This window comes from Jaculus jaculus, chromosome 1 (genome assembly GCF_020740685.1).
Source record: "Jaculus jaculus isolate mJacJac1 chromosome 1, mJacJac1.mat.Y.cur, whole genome shotgun sequence".
Taxonomy (NCBI): Eukaryota; Metazoa; Chordata; class Mammalia; order Rodentia; family Dipodidae; genus Jaculus; species Jaculus jaculus.
Window position 1 is genome coordinate 150327242 of NC_059102.1, and position 21648 is coordinate 150348889.

Genomic DNA, 21648 nt, shown 5'->3' on the forward strand with positions numbered 1-21648 from the left:
TCCAGCCCCTTTCTGTTTTTGAGACAGGATCTTGCTATGTAGCCCAAAATTCGTGGCAATCCTTCTGCCTTACTTCTAAGTGCAGAGCTTACAGATGTGAGCAGTCACTCTTGGCTCAGAATGATTTATAACCCACCAAAGATAAGAAGCTCAAGAAACAGGCTGCTATTTAGAAAAGTTTAGGCAGACCTCTTCCAAGCTTCCCACCCCTTTTAACCATACATGAAAGAAAACACGTTGAGAGAATCCGGCACTTTATTAAGAGCGGTGGCAGGTGAGCATGCCAACAGCGCCTCATCCACTAGTTGGGAAGCTGGGCTCATCACAGGCACAGGACAGTATGTACACAACACAGGCGGTAGACCAGAGAGAGGACAAACAAACCCATGTCCCAAGCTTCTAGTCAGGGACACCCAGCTGTCTCTAGTCCCTGCAGTGCCCTACACTGAGAGCCCATACAAAAGTGAGTGTTCACCAGGCCATGGTGGTAAGCTTTTACTCCCAGGCCCACCTTCCAGCTACAGAGTGAAAGGAGTATTTGTTTCCAAATGCCAAGTTTCATTCTAAGTGAATGAAAGCCACCCTGCAGGCCAGCAGGTGCTGTGATAACATTTACTGTGCTCATTCAAGCAGTCCCTCAATTGGCACTGTTTATAGAACCACGCATCTTCATGCTAAGTCCACACCCATTGTAACACACTGCAGCCATGGCTCTCTGAGAAGCTTGGACAGACTATCGGAAGAGACGGTATGTCCTGGGTAGGCGCCCATCTCTGCTGGACAGAGCTGCCTGGATATGCTCATAAGTTGGCAGATCTGTCAAATCACCCAGGGCAGCCACAGCAGGCTTCCCACGGAGCATCTTGGAGGCCACCCTCTTTACATCTTCTGGCTTCACGTTTCCTAGAACAGAGAAGGGAACATCAGGCAAACACCATCAAGTCTGCCCCTCCACCTCCAGCTGTGTGCACCATGTGCATCCAGGCAGGCTGGAGCTCACTAATCAACACTGTGCCCATCCCAGGCTCCAAAGGTCCAGCTTCAGCTGGGGCCGACCAAGCCTTGAATAGGCAAAGGACACCACAAGTTGTTCTTAGTAAAACAATGGCCTAAAACAATTTTCCTGAGCTGGGCAGAGGTAGGAGGATAACCGTTGAGTTCAAGGCCACCCTGAGACTACATAGTGAATTCCAGGTTAGCCTGGACTAGAGTGAGACTCTTATCTCAAGAAAAAAAAAAATTTTTCTTTTTCCTTTGTTGATGTTTTTCATAGTAGGGTCTCACTCAATCCCAGGCTGACCTTGTTGAACTCACAGCAATCCTCCTACCTCTGCCTCCCAAATGCTGGGATTAAAGGCATATGCTACCACACCTGGCATCCCAGCACTTAGGAGGTGGAGGCCAGAAGATCAGGAGTTCAAGGGCAGCCTCAGCTACCTGAGACCATCTCAAAACCTCCCAAGACAATAACAAACACTATGTTCAGCCAAGCAGGGTGGTATGTCCCTATCATTCCAGCCTTCGGGAGGTTGAGGCACGAGGAGCTGAAGCTTGAAGCCAATCTGAGCTACATAGCAAGACATTACCTTAAAATAAAAATCCAAGCCAAGCACTGTGGCACACACCTTTAATCCCAGCACTCGGGAGGCAGAGGCAGGAGGATCGCCGTGAGTTCAAGGCCACCCAGAGACTACACAGTGTATTACAGGTCAGCCTGGGCTAGGAAGGAAAAAAAATGAAATCCAATGCAACACGAAGGCACAGCCACTCCAGAGGACTGTGGATGCTTGGGGGCTGCTTGTCTGATGAAGAAAGCTGAGGCCCACTTAGGACTGGACCTCCACAGCAGCCACACTTGCAGCCTGGCTTTTGGAAGAAGACCAAGAACCCACCAGAAGACCATCTTATAGCAACCCACCAACCAATCAGCCTATTTTCTTTCACACAGAACAAGTCTCAGAGACTGGACACTGGTGTTAAGGACTTGGGGGTGCCACTCTGCATTGGAAAAGAATGACCTCCTGAGGGCAGGGCTGAGATGTCCACAGAGGACAGGGGATACCCAAGATACCCCTACCTACAAGCAGCTTTGTGCAGGCTTTCCACCTGACCCCAGAAGAGCCCAAAATTAAACATAAGCCATTAGCTGCCCTGCCAGAGCCACAGGACACTGGCTCTCTGCTACACCAGTATAGCCTGAGGCTGCTGGATTCAAAAGCTAGTGCTCCTCAAAATCCCTTCAGGGTGGGGGTAGCCTTTCCCAGGATTATGGGAGGCTGAGTCACCATAGATGAGCCCAGCTGACACAGGACGGGGCAGAAAGGCAGTCTATGACCTGCTCTGTCCTCCCTGCCCAAGCCATTAGGAAACCCCAGTCTGCAGTTGTGCAGCAGACAAGGGCTATCCATCTCTCTACTTACGGATGAGTGTGCACAGCTCATGGGGCAGCTTTCTCGAATGCGTAGCCAACACCTGCCTGCCCACATCTTCAAAAATGACGGGCCTGGACTCCAGGTTCATCATGAGCATTGACATCAGCTGCGTCTTGGCTCGCTCCAGCTCCACCTGAAGGTCACAAGTTCTGGTCACCTACAGCTCAGTAAAGCTGCCGAGAGGCTCATGGGAAAGTGTCCCAGCAAAAATACTTTCTGCATCCCTCAATAAGAGGGAAAGGCTGTTCAGCGACAGGTGGGCATGGGTTTCGACTGCACTAGAGAGGGCCTTCGCCATGCCTAGACAAGGACCTGGGCCCCATTCTCTGTTGCCTGTCTGTGCTAATTCTTCTCTGCCAACTGACTCACAGCAGAAGGGAGAAATGGTGACCATGGGGCCAGAAACCTAAAGTTGGATGGACAGCAAAAAGAATAATAACTCCAGACACATGTGACACATCTGGCTTACATGGGTGCTGGGGAAACTGAACCTCAGTCCTTTGGTTCACAGGCAAGAATCTTAATCACTAACAAGGTCTGGCTGTATATTAGCTCGGGCATGCCTTCAACCTCCAGAGTGCTGGGATTAAAGGTATGTCCCACCACGCCCACGTTGGCTTCTTTTCTTTTGAGATAGGTTCTCACTGTAACCCAGACTGACCTGGAACTCACTCTGTAGTCCCATGCTGGCCTCAAACTCACAATGATCCTCCTACCACAGCCTCCCAAGTACTGGGATTAAAGGCATACACCACCATGGCTAGCCTTTATGCTTTTCCTGATTAAAAACAGGTATGTGAGCTGGAGAAATGGCTCAGCGGTTAAGCCTGTGAAGCCTAAGGACCCCGGTTCAAGGCTCGATTCCCCAGGACCCACATTATCCAGATGCACAAAGGGGTGTACTTGTTTGGAGTTTGTTTGCAGTGGCTGGAAGCTCTGGCATGCCCATTCTCTCTCCCTCTCTCTCTCTCTACCTGTTTCTTTCTCTCTCTGTTACTCTCAAATAAATAAATAAAAATGAATTTAAAAAAATTATTTGAAAACAGGTATGTGGCCGGGCGTGGTGGTGCATGCCTTTAATCCCAGCACTTGGGGGCAGATGTAGGAGGATCACGATGAGTTTGAGGCCACCCTGAGACTTCATAGTGAATTCCAGGTCAGCCTGGGCTAGAGTGAGACCCTACCTCAAAAAACCAAAAAAATAAAAAATAAAAATAAAAAAACAGGTATGTGTGCTGGGGAAGATGGCTCAGTGGCTAAAAACACTTGCTTATAAAGCCTGCTGGTCCAGGTTCAATTCCCCAACACCTATGTAAAGCCAGAAGCAAAAAGTGGCTCATGCATCTGGAGTTATTTGCAACAAGAGCATGCCCATGCACACACACACATGCAAATAAATTGAAAATGTGACAACAGCGGAAAGAAAAGATTATGACATCAAAATAAGAGAGCGAGAGGGGGAGGAGATATGATGGAGAACGGAGTTTCAAAGGGCAAAGTAGGGAGAGGGAGGGCATTACCATAGGATATTTTTTATAATCATGGAAGTTAATAATAAAAATTAATTAATTTTTTTAAAAAAGGAAAAAGTATGGCACCAGTGCCAGGTGTGGTGGCACACGCATTTAATCCCAACATTTGGGAGGCAGAGGTAGGAGGATCACCCCCTGAGACTACATAGTGAATTCCAGATCAGCCTGGGCTACAGCAAGATCCTACCTCAAAGGGGGGGGGGGGGCTGGAGAAATGTCCTAGTGGTTGAAGGCACTTGCCTGCAAAGGAAAGGACCCAGGTTCTATTTCCCAGGACCCACATTAAGCCAGATGCACAAGGTGGCACATATGTCTACAGTTCATTTGCAGTGGCTATCAAGCCCTGACATGCCCATTCTTTCTCTATCTGCCTCTTTCTCTCATTCTCTCAAATAAATAAATAAATAAATAATAAAAACAGAGCATGTCCTCATTGCATAAAACCTGGACTGTGCAGATGACAACTTAGAGGTGAGTGTGGACTTCTAGAACACTGCTGGGCATGAGGCTCACACTAGCTGTGCTCTCTGACGCTGTATGAACCTCATTTTCACATATTCATGCAAAATGTTCTTTTCACGAGTTCTGGCCCAGGAAGTTACGAAGCTTCCAAATATTACAATAGGGTGCCAAAACCAAAAGGATTCAATAAAGATTTCGGTTCCAACACAAAACGAAGCCAGGAAAAACACCACTTGCACAATGTTGCTGTAACTCATGATCATTCTGTAGGAGGAGCTGAGAGGGACACACAGTAACACAGTAATGGCCTGGTGTAGGAGCAGAGCAACTCCAGAGCACAGCGGCTCAGCCCAAGGGACTGGGGCTGGCTCTAGACCTTACTTACCATATCTACAGTTCCACCCATCAAGATAAACTCCTTCGTGATGATCTCTACCATTTCTCGAACCTACAGAGAGCAGATGAGGGTGTGAGTTGCACCTGTCGGCCTGCTGACCCTTCAAGCAGGTCCACCCCTCTCTGACGTTGTGGTGCTGCAGCACACAGCACTGCGGGGCTGCAGCCCTGAGGTAAGGTGAGGTTACAACACATGGGTACTGCCCTCACCTGTCTCGGGTCGGCACTGGCATGAATGCACAGGAGGCCCGTGTCTTCATAGCTGTGGTGGTAGGAGGTTGCATTGTACATCCAGTGGTGCCTGTGAGGGGACATGTGGTGGCTGCGTGAGAGTGATGCCATGTCATGCCACATGAAACTGGAGAAATCTGGAAGGCTGTAACAGTCCAAGCATGCTTGGTAGCCTGGAGATGGTCACAAGAAAACAGTGGCACCAACCTGTTGAGCACGTTGAGATAGAGCCTGGAGAACATGCCCTTGCCGGGCCCACCGGCTGAGAAGGAGCCTCCTCCTCCCATCATCATGTTCAGCACAGCAAAGGGGATGAAATCGTCCTCCTGTAGGGTACAGAAGCATAGCAGTCAGCCTGCAGCAGCCTGCTCCCCTTGGCACACCTAACCTGCACCTCAACTCACCAGGAAAGAACAGCTCTCCAGCCCGACCATGATGTGAGTAAGTTCAGGGATCGGAGTTGGGCCCAGGCTGACGTTAGACATGTCTCTCTCCACCTGTAGCCAAGACCAAGGGACCGTTATGCTGAAATCCAAGACAAGTGTGGTAAACCCCCACTAACGTCCAACCAGACACTGCACTGACCTCCCCTAATAACTCTCACTTCAATCAGGAGATGTGCTCATGTGACATGGCTGCACTATATGCTAAGGGAAGCACAGCACAGGTCTGAAGGGGACATAGTCCAAGTCACAAGAGCTTTCTTATTACCTTGACAATCCCCCCAGTGTACTGAGCCACTGATCTGTCAACGTCCACTGCCCCAGCAGCCCCCCAGGAAGGCTGAGCTCCCAGGAGGTGCTTTCTGGCACATTCCACCAGGTGCTCATGCTCCACACCCACTCCAGCCAGCACCATGCGGTCAGGGGTATAGTAGTTCCTCAGGAAGGAGTGAAGCACATCCCGATCAATCTTTGCTATGTTTTCTGCAGGGCAGAAACGGTGTAGGCCCACTGTGTTCTCTCTGTAGGCAGCCTGAGGAAGGTCAAACACGAGTTATGAGAAGAACATGCAGGTTCCCCAACATCCCTCCAGCCAGAGCATGGGTCATTCAGCCCCAGTTTGGCAGCAGCGGTGCTGTGCTCCTGAGTGTGATAAACCCATTTCTCCAAACAGCATGTAAAGGTCACATATAGGTAGAAGGGTCACAATAGAGGAGGAGGATAAAGGTGGCGCTACTAAGAACTGGGAAATGGAAACTGCTTGAGGCAGAAGCAGTGAAGGGTGGCACAGGCATGTAGTCCTAGCACTCAGGAGGCTGAGGAAAGAGAATCAAGTTCCAGGCCAGCCTGGGCTACATGACTATGTGGAAACCTAATAAAAAAGCAACTGAGCCTATTCTGTAAGCACCCACCACCTGCAAGGCCAACAGCAGGAACTGGCCCTGTGAGAGAGCCACTGTTACAGGAGGTTTACAGGAAGTGGGGCACACGTGGGCTCCTATTTTACTTCATGAATCATCTCCGTGAGCAGTGGTTCTGGGTCAGGTCGCATGTTTAGGTCCTCAAGCTCAAACTGGACAGCCATCCGTGTCATCTCGATTTCTTCATCTGCAATAACCCAAAGATAAGCAATTGGTGTGCACCAACAAGGAGAAGGCAGCACTAACCCTGAGTGGCTGAGCTGACCTGATTTAGACACTGTGGTCCTCTCCCGGGGGCAGGCCTGGGACACCCGCATGCACAAGGGAGGGCAGACATCAGCTGAGCAAGTGCTAGGGACTCCGATCTCTTGTCCTCTCCTAGCTGTGGACCTGTTCTAAGCCTTGGCTGCCTCACTTGCAGTAAGTCCCAAACACACCTGCAGGAACACAGAGTGGATCAAAGGTGCTCAGCAAATGGGTAGCTTGAGTCAGACATCTTTCCTCTGCCCCTGACACCAAGCCAGGACGCTGTGAACAGAGCACACATATGGCCCTGGCGCCCGGCATCCCTTTCCTCCTGGCCTGGCTCCTCCTAGCAGGAATCTTGCCATTCACAAGGCCAAAGGATAATGAAGATAGTGCAATGAAAACTTCTGTAGGCATGCCACCTGGTGTTTATAGACAGAAGGATATCCCAGGGCAGAGAGATGTGTTAACACAGTCCTCTTCCTCACAGCTACAGCACTTCCACCACTCCCACCACATCCCAGCAGCAGAGCCACACCTGTCAGGCGGGGCTGCAAAACGACTTCAGCCAGCAGACTGACGACCGTGTCCAAGCCTTTACTATCAGCAGAAACGGCGTACATGGTGGTGTCTCTGCAGGGAAAAGAAGCCACAATGCCAGGTCCTCAACTCAGGACCCTGAAGCTCTGTGAGCCAGCACAGACCTTCCACCATTTTCCCTACTCTTCCCTCTTACTAGAGTATGAATTCCTGGCAGAAGTCATAGCTACCTGCTTTAAGTAAGATACTGTGGAGCCAGGCACAGCCAGTTCCATTGAGGTTGTCATGATCACAGGCTTTCCAAGGGGAAGCATCTTACCCCAAGCTCCTACACTTGGATGAATTAGCAACTGGCCCATGTGGAAGTGAGCTCAGCTTTAGACAGCTCCAGAGATGGAGCTGACATAGCTCTCAGGGAGCCTGCTGTCTAGTTTTAACAATCCTCAAGTCAGGGTCAGAAGTGTACAGGAGCTCAGGGAGGAAACAAGCATAAAACCATAGAGCAGCTGAGTATCAAGAAGAGTGAGCCGGGCGTGGTGGCGCACGCCTTTAATCCCAGCACTCGGGAGGCAGAGGTAGGAGGATCTCCGAGAGTTCGAGGCCACCCTGAGACTACATAGTTAATTCCAGGTCAGCCTGAGCCAGAGTGAGACCCTACCTCGAAAAACCAAAAAAAAAAAAAAAAAAAGGAGGGGTGGACCTAGGAGCAGGACATAATCAAACTCTGACAGAAGGGAAGGGAAGGACCCATGACCTGAGAAGGACCCACTTGTGATGGGCTACAGTCCTGCGGAGGACTGACAAGACCAACGGTGCTGTATGGCAAATCCCTCTGAACTGAAAGCAGCAAACCGTTGCCAGTTTTATCAAAAGCATCTGAAACAGCTCATAAGAAACCCCTAGGGAAAGAGAGTATATAGAGGGGAAAAGATCAAGGGACAGTGAGTTCCATCTAAGCAGCTATGCGGAGGTCGCCATCCACGGTGGGACAAGACTGCTCTTTTGGATTTTTGAGGTAGGGTCGCACTCTAGTTCAGGCTGACCCGGAATTCACTATGTAGTCTCAGGGTGGCCTTGAACTCATGGTGATTCTCCTACCTCTGCCTCTCAAGTGTTGGGATTAAAGGTGTGTGCCACCATGCCCAGCTGGGATGAGACTTCTCAATGTTACAGCTGCTTTGGGGTCTCTGTATCTCTGTAAGTAACCTCAATAAACTCATTGGATCATCAAAACTGGTGTTTTGGTCTGTCATCTGTGCCCTTATCTGGGGTGAGGAAACATGTTCACATCTCCCCAAGGAAGAAGCTTAAAGCAACAAATAGCCTCAGCTGAGTGCACTAGGCTGCTGGAGTCAGGATACAGCCTGTGTTATCGGGAAGGTTTCACTTGGTATAAGAAAAGTTGAGACAAAAATGCAACACTTAATCAGGTGTGGTGGAGCACGCCTTTAATTCCAGCACTCAGGAGGCAGAGGTGGGAGGATTACCAAGAGTTCAAGGCCACCCTGAGACTACATAGTGAATTCCAGGTCAGCCTAAGCTGGAGTGAAACCCTACCTTGAACTCCCCCCCCCCCCCGCCTCAAAAAAACAGAATACAACACTTAACCTACTAGGCTTCCTCGGCACAACTGATTTTGTGGTGCAGGGATTGAACCCAAATCCTAGCTCTATCCCTGTGCCTGATCTGCAGCCCACCCTCCTGACCAACTTTAGTTCTTAGTATTTAGGGTTTTTTTTTAACAAATATTTATTTATTTATGATTTGCAGGGGGGGGGAAAGATAGAGAGAAAAAGAGAGAGAGAATGGACGTGCCAGGGCCTTCAGCCACTGCAAACAAACTCCAGATGCATGTACCACCTTGTATAAGTGGCCTAAGTGGGTCCTGGGGAATTGAATCTGGGTCCTTTGGCTTTGCAGGCAAGTGCCCTAACTGCTAAGCCATCTCTTCAGCCAGTATTTAATTTTTATGTCACTTTTTATCATTTACTTTAAAAATAATCATTTTTTTTTCTTTGAGACATGGTTTTACTCTGTATTCCAAGCTGGCCTTGAACTCAAAGAAATCTTCCTAGCTGGGTATGGTGGCGCATGCCTTTAATCCCAGCACTTGGGAGGCAGAGGTAGGAGAATCGTAGTAAGTTCAAGGCCACCCTGATCTAGAGTGAGACTCTACCTCAAAAAACAAAAAAAAAAACAAACAAACAAAAATCTCCCTGCCATCCTGCCTCAGCCTTCTGAGTGCTGGCATTACAGGTATGAACCACCATGCACTGCTAAGGTGCTCAAGCTTAGGTAAGTGACAGTTTTAGCAGTCTGATTAATGTCCACCATTTCACATGGCCAGAGCTTTCTGAATGTGTCTGCTCACTGAAGACCAACCCAGGTCCCCCATACCTGTATTCCACCCACCCTTCCCTGTCCCAAACAGCCCACTGCTACCTTGAGGGGATGTCCTTGCCTTGTCCATCAAGACCCCTTTAGGAGGAACCCCACTGTTACATTTTCTTTTTTTTAATTTTTTTAAAGATTTATTTTTACTTATTTATTAGACAGACACAGAGAGAGAATGAATAAGCATGCCAGGGCCTCTAGCCACTACAAACGAACTCCAAATGCATGTGCCACCATGTGCATCTGGCTTACATGGGACCTGGAGAATTGAACCTGGGTCCTTAGGCTTCGCAGGCAAGTGCCTTTACCCACTAAGCCATCTCTCCAGACTATAATGTTACATTTTCTATCTTTTTTTTTTTTTTTTGAGGTAGGGTCTCACTCTGGTCCAGGCTGACCTGGATTTCACTGTGTATTCTCAGGCTGGCCTCGAATTCACAGCAACCCTACCTCTACCTCCCAAATGCTGGGATTAAAGGCATACACCACCATACCTGGCAGAGAGAAAATGGGCATACCAGGGCCTCTAGCCACTAAAATGAACTCTAGACACATGCATCCCACCTTGTGCACCTGGCTTTACATGAGTACTGGAGAACTGAACTCCAGTTGTTATGCTTTGCAGGCAAGCACCTTAACCACTGAGCAATCTCTCCAGACCCTAATGTCACACTTGCTATGATCCCTTGCCCTACTACCAGCTCGTTGTTCGCCCTGGCTAGTCCATACCGGATCTGCGAGCACTTGGGGAACAAGGCATGCTCTGGGCGTCCTCACTGAACTGATTCAGTAAGTGTCCTTCCAGGGACTTTCTCACTCTCCATGTCAGTGTTGCTTCCAATTCTCCACCCGATATTCCATCAGCCCTGCCACTAATCTCTGAAGCCTCTCTAATGGGAGGGACTCTGAGCAAGGATGAGGACAGGGCTGGAGAGACTGCTTAGTGCTTAAGGTGCTTGCCTGCAAAGCCTAAGGAACCAGGTTCAACTCTCCATAACCCACTTAAGCCAGATACACAAGGCCATGCATGCACAGAAGTGGCACACGTGTCTGGATTTGTTTGCAGTGACTGGGACTCTGGTGTACCACTTCTCTCTCTCAAAAAAAAAAAAAAAAAAAAAAGGGAAGGCTGAGGACAGTTCTGCATGCACACAAAGTACCTTGAGGTCTGGCAGTCACAGATACCACCATGCTTCTCCAAAGTAAGCAGAATTTCATCTTTGCTGTCATATTGAGCTGTAGACTATAAAAATAAGAAAGCATAACTAAGCAGTCTAAAACAAAATAAGAAAAAAATGTACCTTCGCTTCGAAGCACATAAAACCAAAGCATTTTATTAACGTATTTATTAGCATCAGGATAAATCATTTAAGACAATCATTCTTTAAAAAGTTACCAAAAAGAAACGGGACACTGACCGAAAATGCCAATTTTTCCAAAAAATGGGCAATTCCACTAAGATATTTTGCTTCATATCTTGATCCTGAATTAATAAGAACTGGCAACAAAAGGAAAATTAATAGGTTAAATTTCAAAACATTCAATTCAAATATTCAAAACATTTAATTGAGAGAGCACTCAGAATCATGGCTGTGACTTGGCCAGTCAGTCAGTGATAATGGGAGTGAAAAGGATGCTGCTGATGGTGTCACGGCAACACTTATGCAGTTCTCTGCTGCCCGGGCTTACGTGTCACAAGCATCTCAGGATAGCTACAAGCACAGCCCAGCACATTAGTACATGAAGGTTAAGTCACAATGCCAAAAGGCCGGACACCCGTTTTAGAATTACAGATACGTAAAAGGTGGGCAGAGGGACCTCATCCCACAAGCCACCATCAAAAATGGCCATCTTCTGCCTTCTGTCAGTTTTCATACTTAACATATTTCTCCGTGGGGCAGTTCATAACAGATATGCTAATGATAACTGCTAAAAGATGAGCGCCCACCCTTAACCCACCAGCCATACTTACTTCCTACGGTACAGAACTGGCCAAACTTATTTTGAGATGCCACACGAAGCCCATTATCCAGTGTGGTAATTCTGGTTTCGAATTTTTCCTGTCCATCAACAGTAGCGAAAACGGGCTTGGGCACTCCAGGTAAAGGAGAAGAGAGGGGGATGCTGGAGTGGGTGCTCCCGCTACTGAACTGTCGGTGTGCAGGAAGGCCAGACCTACAGTGGGGAAACTAGTAGGTTACAAGAGAGCTAGGCTATGTGCACTTAAATACGTGTCTGCATCGAAGACCAACATCTTTCAAAAGGATTCCTTCTGAAGGAATAATGGGAGATCCCAGCTGAGCCATGGGCCTGGCATAGCCTGGTTTGGGTCTCTGGGTGTGAGAACTGACAGGAACTCATTGAATTGGGAATGGTTCCCACACAGAAAACCCTGGGCCAAGCTGACAGCTCTTGCTTTTAATCTCAGGACTTGAGGGGGGTTGAGGTAGAAGAACTGCTGTGAGTTTGATGCAAGCCTGACACCGAAGAGTGAGTTCCAGATCAGACTGGGTTAGAATGAGACCTTACTTCTTAAAAGGAAAAGAAAAGAAAAAAAAAAGAGAAGGGCTGGGGAGATGACACAGCCGATAAAAGCACCTACTGGGAAAGCCTGTAGACCTGGGGTTTAACTCCCCAGTACAAACTAGGTGCAAAGTGGCATATGCACAAGTGATAGCAAAGTCTCTTCAATGGGAGACGGTGTCGGGAGAAAATCGGAAGGTGGTTGGCGGGGAGGCGGCTCGAGTGACTTTGGGTTGCAGTCTGGCAGTTCGTCTGCGAGAAACCCTGTCTCAAAGGAAGAGAAGCCCAGACGGCTCCCCGTGGTCTTCCGACCTCCACACACGTGCGCACAGGCATACACGTACAGAGACCGACGGGCGGACACAGACACACTTTAAAAAGCCCTGTGCCACCTGGCCTCTTCCTCCCCCTCTTCTTAGGTCCCGGCGATTCCTCGGTCAAGCCCAAAGCTATAGCCCAGCTCCGGGACCGTCCACCCTCCAGCGGAGCAGAGGTCGGAACCTTCCCACCTCTGCCGTCATTTCCAGTCGGAGCAGCTCCGGAGAGCCCTCGGTGCGGACGGGTCGGTCGGTGCGCGTCGCTCCCTCTCCACGCACGCACGCACGCACACACACCCAGGGCGCTCGGAGGGACGTCCGGGCCCGCGGACCCGCCCTCCCCGGGGACTTGGACCGTAGCCAGCTCCGACTCACCTGGGCGGCAGGCCCCGCACCGCCGAACGCCGCAGCAACCGCGCGGCCGCCCACACCGCCGTCGCCATCGCGCCGCCGCGCTTCTGCGGTCACTTCCGCTTCCGCCGCGCGCTCCGCGTTCGGGGCGCTGGCTTCCGGCCGGCTGCGGGGGGTCATGGAGCCGGCGCCGGGCTAGCGGGCGCGGCGATGTCGGGCTACGCGCGCCGCCCTGGCGCGCCCCCGCTGTCCCGGACTCGGAGCCTCGTCGTTCCCGACGGTGAGCGGCTTCGAAGCCAGGCCCGGGCTGGGGAGGGGGAAGAGGAAGGGGCGGTCCGGGCTTGTGCGGCGGCCCGCGGTGAAGCCGCTCTCGTTGTCGCTTGCAGCTCCTGCGTTCTATGAGCGCCGGTCTTGCCTCCCCCAGCTAGACTGTGAGCGCTCCCGTGGCGGGGCCCTGCACCCCCACCTCCTCGGCTTTCGGCCGACGTTTATGTGCTATGTGCCCAGCCCGGTGCTGGCTTCGGTGGGAGACACAGGTGAGGCTGGGGATCATGGTCTGGTCTTGGAGTGCACCTCCGCACAGCCAGCCCCAGTGCAGGAAGGTCAGTGCCCAGTGAAATCAGCTCAGGCTTCCAGGTGCCGCCGAGGCCAGGAGAACTGGAAACACCTGCGGGCCAAAAACCTACTTTGGTCCTGGAATTCCTTCCACCCCCGCGTTCCACCCTGGCAGCCGCACTGTGAGCACACACAAGGTGTGCAGGTGTCTGTAGATCGCTTTTTCCAGCGTCACAAGACCGAGGAACTGTGTTCATCGTCCCCTCTCGCGGCATCCTTACAGTCCCCAGACCAGACAAGGCTAGTCAGCAGGAGTCAGGTCACCTGCAAGCTTGGGAACCCCTGACCTGTTCCTTAAGCTCCCTGTTCAGTGAGAATCAACTGCAGGGCCTCCACCACCGTGGGGAACAGTGCAGTCCTAGAGCTGTTGGGGTGACAATGTCTCTTTACAGATTTTGGCTATGGAAAGGGAAAATGTACAAAGCAAAGTCCATCAGGAGCCCACGAAACACGTTTTGGAGGTAGAGTAGCTCAGTGCTTATTTCTTTTCCTCCCCATCCAACACAGTGCCAAGGCAATGGTCTGACCTTGGGGTGCCCAGTTGACAGGATATACATATATATATAAAGGGTGTACCTGGAACCCAAAAGAGCAGGTGGGGAGGAGAGATAAGATGTTGGAGATTTCCAGGATGTCGAAAATGACATCCAGGGGACCTGCCAAGGTAACAGGGCATAGATAATAGGAGCCCACTTTGTACACATTGACACCTGAAAATGATTCAGATAAAGGGTTGAAGTATAGTAGTCAGGTTGCCTGGAGAAAAGGTCCCAGGAAGGTGGAACACTTCCCAGCTTTGCAGACCTTGAGCTTTGAAGCCCCAAGTGAATCTCAGCCCACAGTGTGCAGTGCAGGGAGCCTTAGCCATCAGGAAGCTTGCCCCAAAGTCTGAGGTTGTAGCTGAGTTGGCAGAGTGCTTGTGTGATACCCTGGAAATGAACCCTGGTACTATATTTTGAAAAAGGTGGGGTTGCCCAGGAGAGAGTGCCTTGTGGGAGCCGTGGGTGAGGAGGGAAAGGACAAACTGCAGAAGTAGGTTTGTTTACTGTCCTCTTTGTGGGCAGCTTTCTCATTTGCTAGTGTCTCTCGAGTCACAGGGAAATGTGAGAGTGACAATCCCAAGTGCATGTGCTTAAGCCCTTTAACAGTTTTTCTGGTATCTATTACTCCAGATGACAAACCGGAAGACCTTGAAGAGGCTAATCCATTCTCCTTTAAAGAGTTTCTAAAAACCAAGAACCTTAGCCTGTCGAAAGAAGACACGTCAACCAACAGTAGGACTTATCCGAAGGTATGTCTGAGTTGTTCGAGGTAGAGTTCATCTGAATGGGCACCATCGAGGTTAGCACTTTGGAGACCGGCATGGGAGGGTGTGGAGCAAAGCAAGGCCGCTTGCTGCTGGCGGAGAAGCTCTGTGGGCTGGAGCAGCCTTGGCTGCTTCTGCTAGATGAGACGGGCCTTCCTCTGTTGTTCCAGGCTGTGTGTAGAGTAGGGAAGCTGAGCAGTGGCTTCCAGGTCACGGGGTTTTCTTCTTTGCGTGCCTGTGCAGTGTATGCCCATGTGTGCACACATGCAGAGGCCAGAGGAAGATAATTGGGTGTCTTCTGCCATATTTCCCCGAAACAAGAGTCTCACTGAACTTGGAGCTTCCTGGTTTTTGGTTAGACTGGTTGGCCAGGGAAACCCGCTGAGCTTCCTGTCTCCATTCTCCTCAGCACTGAGGTTTATACGTGTGCTTGGCCATGCCATACTGTTCACATGGGTGCTGGGGGTCGAGCTCGGGTCCTCATGCTCTTACTCCCTGAACCATCTCCCCAGCCTGGTCATAGCATTTGTCACCACTGTTTTCAGGAAGCATCAAGGCACCCATTGGGACTAGACCACAGTTCTCCAACCTCTCAGACCATGGGATATGGCCTGGATTATCAGCAGCCATTTTTTGAAGACCCAACAGGAGCCGGTGACCTGGAAGAGGAGGAAGAGGAGGATGGGTGGGATGGAGCCTACATGCCGTCTACCGTGGAACAGACTCACTCCTCCAGGGTCACAGGCAGCACGTCACCCTGTGGCACATACCTTTCCTTTTTCTCCAACACATCGGAGCTTGCAGGACCCGAGTCTTTGCCCCCATGGACCATTAGTGACACCGACTCGCATGTTTCCCCGGCATCTCCAGCCGGGAGTCCAGGTGCAGACTTTGCAGCACACGGAGAATCCTCGGGAGACCGACACCTGCGGACGCTGCAGATAAGTTACGAAGCAGTAAGTACATGCTGTGTAGCACCACCACAATGCTAAGCAGTATTCCACCGAAACACTGGAGTCCCCTGCATCCTGGGTGGCCTTGGCTTCATACTGAGGACAACACAGTTGGTTATCTGATAACCTGCTGTTGGATTTCCCTATGGAGGGAGTGGAGATGTAACTGAGTGGTAGAGTGTTTACTAGCATGAAGGCCCTGGGTTAGATCCTTAGCACTGAAGGAAACAAAGAAAGAAAAGAATATAGACGTTCTCGCAGGCATGGTGATGCACTTTTATTCTCAGCACTTGGGAGGCTGAGGTAGGAGGATTGCTGTGTGTTCAAGGCCACCCTAAGACTACATAATGAATTCTAGGTCAGCCTGGGCTAGTGAGACTCTACCTTGAAAAAAAATAATAATAAGTAAATAAAACCCAGCTTTGAGCCGGGTATTAAAAGAACATAGAAAGCCGGGCCTGGTGGCGCACGCCTTTAATCCCAGCACTCAGGAGGCAGAGGTAGGAGGATTGCTGTGAGTTTGAGGCCACCCTGAGACTCCATAGTGAATTCCAGGTCAGTCTGGGCTAGAGTGAGACCCTACCTCGAAAACCAAAAAATAAATAAATAAAAAATAAAAGACCATACAAGTCCTCCATGTAGAGACTACCTTGGGTTGGTTTTGTCACGTAGTGACCAGGTGGAGGGCTCCCACTCAGAGGGTTGGGAGCATGCACTGGCATGAACAAGAGACTCATCAGAACTGAACTCAGGCCCGTCTCATTAAGTGCCCTAAGTGAAAGTACTTTGTAAAATTGCAGTCGCCTGGAGATGTTCCAGGTGCTGAGTAGTGCTGTGGTGTGTGGCAGCAGGTCATCTGTAGGTGTGTGGTGGGTGGATTTTAGTGACCTGCAGTTCCACAGGTAGGTGTGGTGGCACACACCTGCAAGCCCAGCACTTGGGAGGTAGGGACAGGAGGTCAGGAGCTCAAAGGAACCCTCAGCTACATAGTAAGTAAGAGGCCAGTCTAGGCTACATGAGACCCTGCCCCAACCCCAAAAAGTTCTGTGGCTCAGCAGCACAGTGCTTGCTTACCACGCGCAATGCCCTGGCTTCCACCTTCAGCGCCACAGAGGAAAGATTCCAGAGCAGAAGTACTTTCCTGTTGTTGAGCGAGACACACTGGGTTTCTAATAAGGATTTTCTCTCTCTACAGCTAAAAGACGAAAATTCTAAACTAAGAAGAAAGCTGAATGAGGTTCAGAGCTTCTCTGAAACTCAAACAGAAATGTATGTAAACTCTTAGTCAGGTGCCCACTTCAAACTCCTACTGCTCAGGGAAGTTGTGTTCTGAGGGGTGACAAAGTGTCCAGGGTTGGGTCAAACCCAAGCGCTGTCATGGTAAATCTTCAGCATCAGACCCCTGTGTTCTGTGTAAGAGCTTCTATAGCATTAGACACAAGTCACTTGGAACCGTCTGGGTCGGCAAAGTTTGACACTGTGCCTGCACCTTCCCAGTGGTGTGCTAGAGGTCACGGCCTCTGCGCAAGGCCCCCGCTCTCTCCATGGGCTCCTAGTGGGTTTTATTCAGATAGTCAGGCTGAAGTACTCCTAAAAGTTTTCTTGAGAATGGCCCAGAGAACTCATCTCGGTGTCCTTCCTAAGGGTGAGGACACTGGAGCGGAAGTTGGAAGCAAAGATGATCAAGGAGGAGAGTGACTTCCATGACCTGGAGTCGGTGGTCCAGCAAGTCGAGCAGAACCTCGAACTAATGACTGTACGGAGGGGCTCCATTCTGAGCTAGTGGGTGGGGCAGGAGGCTGATGAAATGGTTCCTGTTGCCATTAGCAGAACCTACAGCTGCACCCTGAGGTCCAGCAGGTGTCCCTTGGTGGTGAGGGCACACTGCTTCATGATGGGTTGTCCCTGAGGCTTTTGGTGAGCAAAGACAGAGTCTGGGTCTCAGGCACAGGCATCATGGAGGGAGACTAGTTCACTACCTGTCAGGGTGGGCGTCCTGTACTGACTGCCTCAGTGATCCTGTTTGTCTTTCTCTTTTGGGCAACAGAAACGGGCTATAAAGGCAGAAAATCATGTGGTAAAGCTGAAACAGGAAGTAAGCTTGCTCCAGGTAATTAGAGAAACTGGGCTAAGTGTTTGCTTTTCATTTGTGATGTCTCATAGGTATGAGTTCAGGAAAATGGGAGTCAGGCATAGTGGTTACTCATATAATTTCAGCATTACAGAGGCTGAGGCACGAGGATGCCTGCAAGTTCAAGGCCAGCCTAGGGCTACAGTGTGAAATCCTGTCTCAAAAAACAGTAGCCTTGAGCCGGGCGTGGTAGCACACGTCTTTAATCCCAGCACTCGGGAGGCAGAGGTAGGAGGATCTCCGAGAGTTCGAGGCCACCCTGAGACTACATAGTGAATTCTAGGTCAGCCTGAGCTACAGTGATACCCTACCTTGAAATGATAAATAAGTAAATAATAAGCACACCTTTAATCCCAGCACTTGGGAGACAGAGGTAGGAGGATCACCATGAGTTCATGGCCACCTGAAACTACATAGTGAATTCCAGGTCAGCCTGGGTTAGAGCAAGACCCTACCTTAAAAAACAAAACAACAAAAACAGCTGGAGAAATGGCTCAGAGGTTGAGGTGCTTGCCCATAAAACCTAATGACCTGAGTTGGATTCCCCAGTACCCACATAAAGCCAGATGCACAGTAGTTCATGTGCCTGGAATTCATTTGCAATGGCTGGAGGCCCTGGTGCAACTGTTCTCTCTCTCTCTGCCAGACATGGTGGTACACACCTTTAATCCAAGTACTCAAGAGGCTGGAGTAGGGTTGCTGAGTTTGAGGCTGGCCTGGGCTAGATTAAGATCCTACCTCAAAAAAAAACCAAAAAATAAATAGATGAAACAACTAAAACGGGGTTAGGGTGTAGCTCAATGGCAAAGCATTTGCACTACACCCTGGGTTCCATCAGTACTACTACCCCCTCAAAAAAAAAAAACCAACCAGAGGCCCGTAGGCTTGTGTGACCCTGCTTCCCACCCTCAGAGATCTTAAAATCAGGAAGGATAGCAAAAGTGTTCTCCACTCAGCCTAAGCTAAAGTGGGGAGGGGCTGGAGTCCTTGTCCTGTTTGTTCAGACATTGAGCGCCTAGGTGAGTGCTTGCAGGAACATCACTCGAGTCACATGCTGGAATTAAGGGGAAGGTGTTGGATCCTGTTTGTCTTTGGAGGGCCACCCAGCTAAGCAAGAGCATTTGTCAGCTAGACCTGATGGCATAGACCTGTAATGCCGACTGCTCAGAGGCTGAGGCAGAAGGATTGCAAATTCAAGGTTAGCCCAGGCTACAAGGCTGTTGTGAGTGGCCCAACTCTCACAGACGAATCTGCACCTCTCCACCAACAGTGACACATTAGTTCTCTATTAAATATCCTCATAGTGCTCCCTGACAACTTGTCCCTCCCCCAGGCACAGGTCTCCAGCTTCAAGAGGGAAAATGAAGCCTTGCGTGCGGGCCAGGGCACCAGCCTTACAGTGGTGAAACAGAACACGGAAGTGGCCTTGCAGAACCTCCGCATTGTCATGAACAATGCACACTCATCCATAAAGTGAGTGCCTGGGCACCAAAGCCTTGTGGCTAGCCAGGGACATGGCTGGCATGGCTGCCAATTCTGGGTGGTGGCCCATCCTCAAGGCCTGTTACTAGACAAAAGGAGAAAAACCACCTTAGGTGTTCCTGTTAACCTGTAGCCCCAGAGAACCTTCCAGCCTGGAAAGTGACACTGCAGCTTTTTGTTTGTTTTTCTTTTTGGTTTTTTTTTTGGTAGGGTCTCACTCTAGCCCTGACTGACCTGGAATTCACTGTGGAGTCTCAGGGTGGCCTCGAGCTCATGGTGATCCTCCTATCTCTGCCTCCCTAGTGCTGGGATTAAAGGGGTGCGCCACCACGCCCAGCGGCAGTGCATCTTGGAGTAACAGGGATGATAATGAGTGCTCCCACAGAAGCTCCCGGCAGTCTTGTTTCAGTGAGCCCATCAAGTGCTCAGTTGCTGTCGTCGGTGATAGTGATTAGACATCTCCTGATAAACCTGTCAAAAGTGAAAAGTCCTGTGTGTCAAGACCATACTTAGCTAGGTGTGGTGGCACACGCCCTTAATCCTAGCACTTGGAAGGCAGAGGTAGGAGGATCGCTGTGAGTTCACCCTGCGACAACACAGTGAATTCTAGGCTAGCGTGGGCTAGCGAGAGACCCTACCTCAAAACACTCCCTCCCCCCAAAAACCCAGCATATTTAATTGACATACTTGTGAACACAGCCTAACAGCTCCAGTCTCGATAGTTCTCCCCATGACTGGCATGGCTTGCCAGTGCTGCTGCCCACATCACTGAGAGTGTTGTGTACACGTGCTTGGTCTGGGGAAAGATGAGGATTCAGAGTCAGAACGGATCCACCTTCCATTCATCATCTGTGACCACCTCCCCTGGCTTAGTGCTACGGGTGTCATCAGCCTTTCCGTGAGCATGTGGGCCTGAGGACGTTTTCCTGTTGGGCATGTCACCGTGGTGGATCTAAAGGGTTCTCACTGTGGAACACTTGTGCTCTAGTCCAGCTGTGACTTGAACGGTTGGAGTAACGGTTCCCCTCATATGCATTTCCATTTTAGGCAGCTGGTGTCTGGAGCAGAAACACTGAATCTTGTTGCTGAAATCCTGAAATCTATCGACAGAATTTCCGAAGTTAACGAGGAGGAGAAGTCTTGAGAACCGCTTGTTGCTACCAGCTCCTACCCTTGCGCCACGTCATCTGAGTGGGCACCCATAACTATGCAGCCTTAGCCAAAGCATTTATCATGAGACCCTGAAATCATGACCTGTAGCAGTGTCAATGGCTCCTTTCCATGAGCCACACCTCTGTTTTACATGCAGTCTGTGGTGAAATCCCACCATTTATAGATTCACTGATCTACTGAAAGACATTTTTATAAAAGCCAGCAATTTTTAACAGTTACCAAACCTGGAAACACTTTGTAATGAGCATTTTCCATCATTCTCTCAGATGTTCGCTGGAGGATAAGCTCATGGCTCACCCTCAATGTCCTAGAACACTAAGCAAGTTGGCACGGACGTGAACGGTCTGGACAGGGACTCACTTGTGCCTTTGTGCAGTCAGTCGGCGCCCGGCTAGCTGACAGCTCCCACGGCAGCGTGCACAGGGTGGCTGCTGCAGACGGCAGCCCCAGTGCGGAGGCTCTGCTGGGTGGATGCTGCTGTCCTCCCTCCGGGACCATGGTGACCTACGTAGACATTCCACATCGCAGCGCTGTCCAAACTCACCGTTGTGAGCTTTCTTCTTTGGAAAGCCAACTGGGGAGGGGAGTTTGATGAATATGTCAAGGGATATTTTCTTCACACTGCAGGAATTTAAAGGATACACCCACGTGGAACCGACGCCATGTCTCTGGGCTGCCGAACCACTCTGCTATGGGACGATACAACCAGTGCTTTGTGCTGATTTGGGGTGCTGGGGGGGCATCTTCCTGTGGATTTTAAAATTTTTTCCTTTTCCCCTCCTGTTCAGATTGATAACTTTGCTGTTTAAATAAATCCCAAAGTTCTTAAGTGCTACTTCTGCAGTCTCACTTAGCCTGTGATTCATGCCTGACAGTCACACTGCTCCCCAACAGATCTATGTTGTACAGTGTTACAGAAACAATCAGTTTATAATTGAGCAGCCTCACAGGATGAACTTGACATAAGCACAGTTGACAGGGAAGCTCATCTTTTTCTTTGTGTTTTTGAGCTTGTCTTTATAAAAAAAAAAAAAATACAAGCTCACTGTCAAGGTTACAGGTAAATGTTCAAGTAGTAGGCAACTAAAGAACTTAGAGCAAGCCAGGTGTGGTGGCACATGCTTTTAATCCCAGCACTTGGGAGGCAGAGGTAGGAAGATCACCATGAGTTCGAGGCCACCCTGAGACTCCATAGTGAATT

General features: G+C 50.1%; 2 protein-coding genes across 6 annotated transcripts; one reads left to right on the forward strand and one right to left on the reverse strand.

Annotated features, from left to right (window-relative positions):
- Positions 1–237: 237 nt before the first annotated feature.
- Positions 238–12879, reverse strand: Pmpca (peptidase, mitochondrial processing subunit alpha). Of its 2 annotated transcripts, XM_004654076.2 has the most exons (13): positions 12812–12879; positions 11569–11771; positions 11015–11094; positions 10757–10839; positions 7201–7295; positions 6503–6603; positions 5765–6028; positions 5458–5550; positions 5261–5379; positions 5033–5123; positions 4812–4874; positions 2421–2565; positions 238–903 (listed from the first exon to the last, which is right to left on the reverse strand). In XM_004654076.2, the coding sequence occupies exons 1-13, from the start codon at positions 12877–12879 to the stop codon at positions 734–736; spliced, it is 1575 nt and encodes a 524-aa protein (XP_004654133.1). In that variant the 3' UTR covers positions 238–733. The 2 variants fall into 2 exon arrangements, with proteins under 2 accessions (XP_004654133.1, XP_044997744.1); XM_045141809.1 differs by lacking the exons at positions 11569–11771; positions 12812–12879 and having other exon boundaries at positions 7201–7293; positions 11015–11070.
- Positions 12880–12970: 91 nt separating this feature from the next.
- Entr1 (endosome associated trafficking regulator 1) lies at positions 12971–21282 on the forward strand. Of its 4 annotated transcripts, XM_045142271.1 has the most exons (10): positions 12998–13067; positions 13174–13323; positions 13795–13863; positions 14575–14693; positions 15254–15664; positions 16857–16930; positions 17306–17417; positions 17709–17771; positions 19126–19265; positions 20322–21282. In XM_045142271.1, the coding sequence occupies exons 1-10, from the start codon at positions 12998–13000 to the stop codon at positions 20416–20418; spliced, it is 1305 nt and encodes a 434-aa protein (XP_044998206.1). In that variant the 3' UTR covers positions 20419–21282. The 4 variants fall into 4 exon arrangements, with proteins under 4 accessions (XP_044998205.1, XP_044998204.1, XP_044998206.1 ...); XM_045142269.1 differs by lacking the exon at positions 13174–13323 and having other exon boundaries at positions 12978–13067; XM_045142272.1 differs by lacking the exon at positions 13795–13863.
- The last annotated feature ends 366 nt before the right edge of the window (positions 21283–21648 follow it).

Excerpts from the sequence above, each read along its gene's own strand:
- Entr1 (XM_045142271.1), top strand. The coding sequence starts at position 12,998 with ATGTCGGGCTACGCGCGCCGCCCTGGCGCGCCCCCGCTGTCCCGGACT. Across the intron at positions 14,694-15,253 it reads ACAGTAGGACTTATCCGAAG|GAAGCATCAAGGCACCCATT; the intron begins GTATGTCTGAGT and ends CACTGTTTTCAG. Across the intron at positions 17,772-19,125 it reads AGGAAGTAAGCTTGCTCCAG|GCACAGGTCTCCAGCTTCAA; the intron begins GTAATTAGAGAA and ends TCCCTCCCCCAG.
- Pmpca (XM_004654076.2), bottom strand. The coding sequence starts at position 12,879 with ATGGCGACGGCGGTGTGGGCGGCCGCGCGGTTGCTGCGGCGTTCGGCG. Across the intron at positions 11,772-12,811 it reads GTGCGGGGCCTGCCGCCCAG|GTCTGGCCTTCCTGCACACC; the intron begins GTGAGTCGGAGC and ends TCCCCACTGTAG. Across the intron at positions 5,380-5,457 it reads TGGAGAGCTGTTCTTTCCTG|GAGGACGATTTCATCCCCTT; the intron begins GTGAGTTGAGGT and ends TGTACCCTACAG.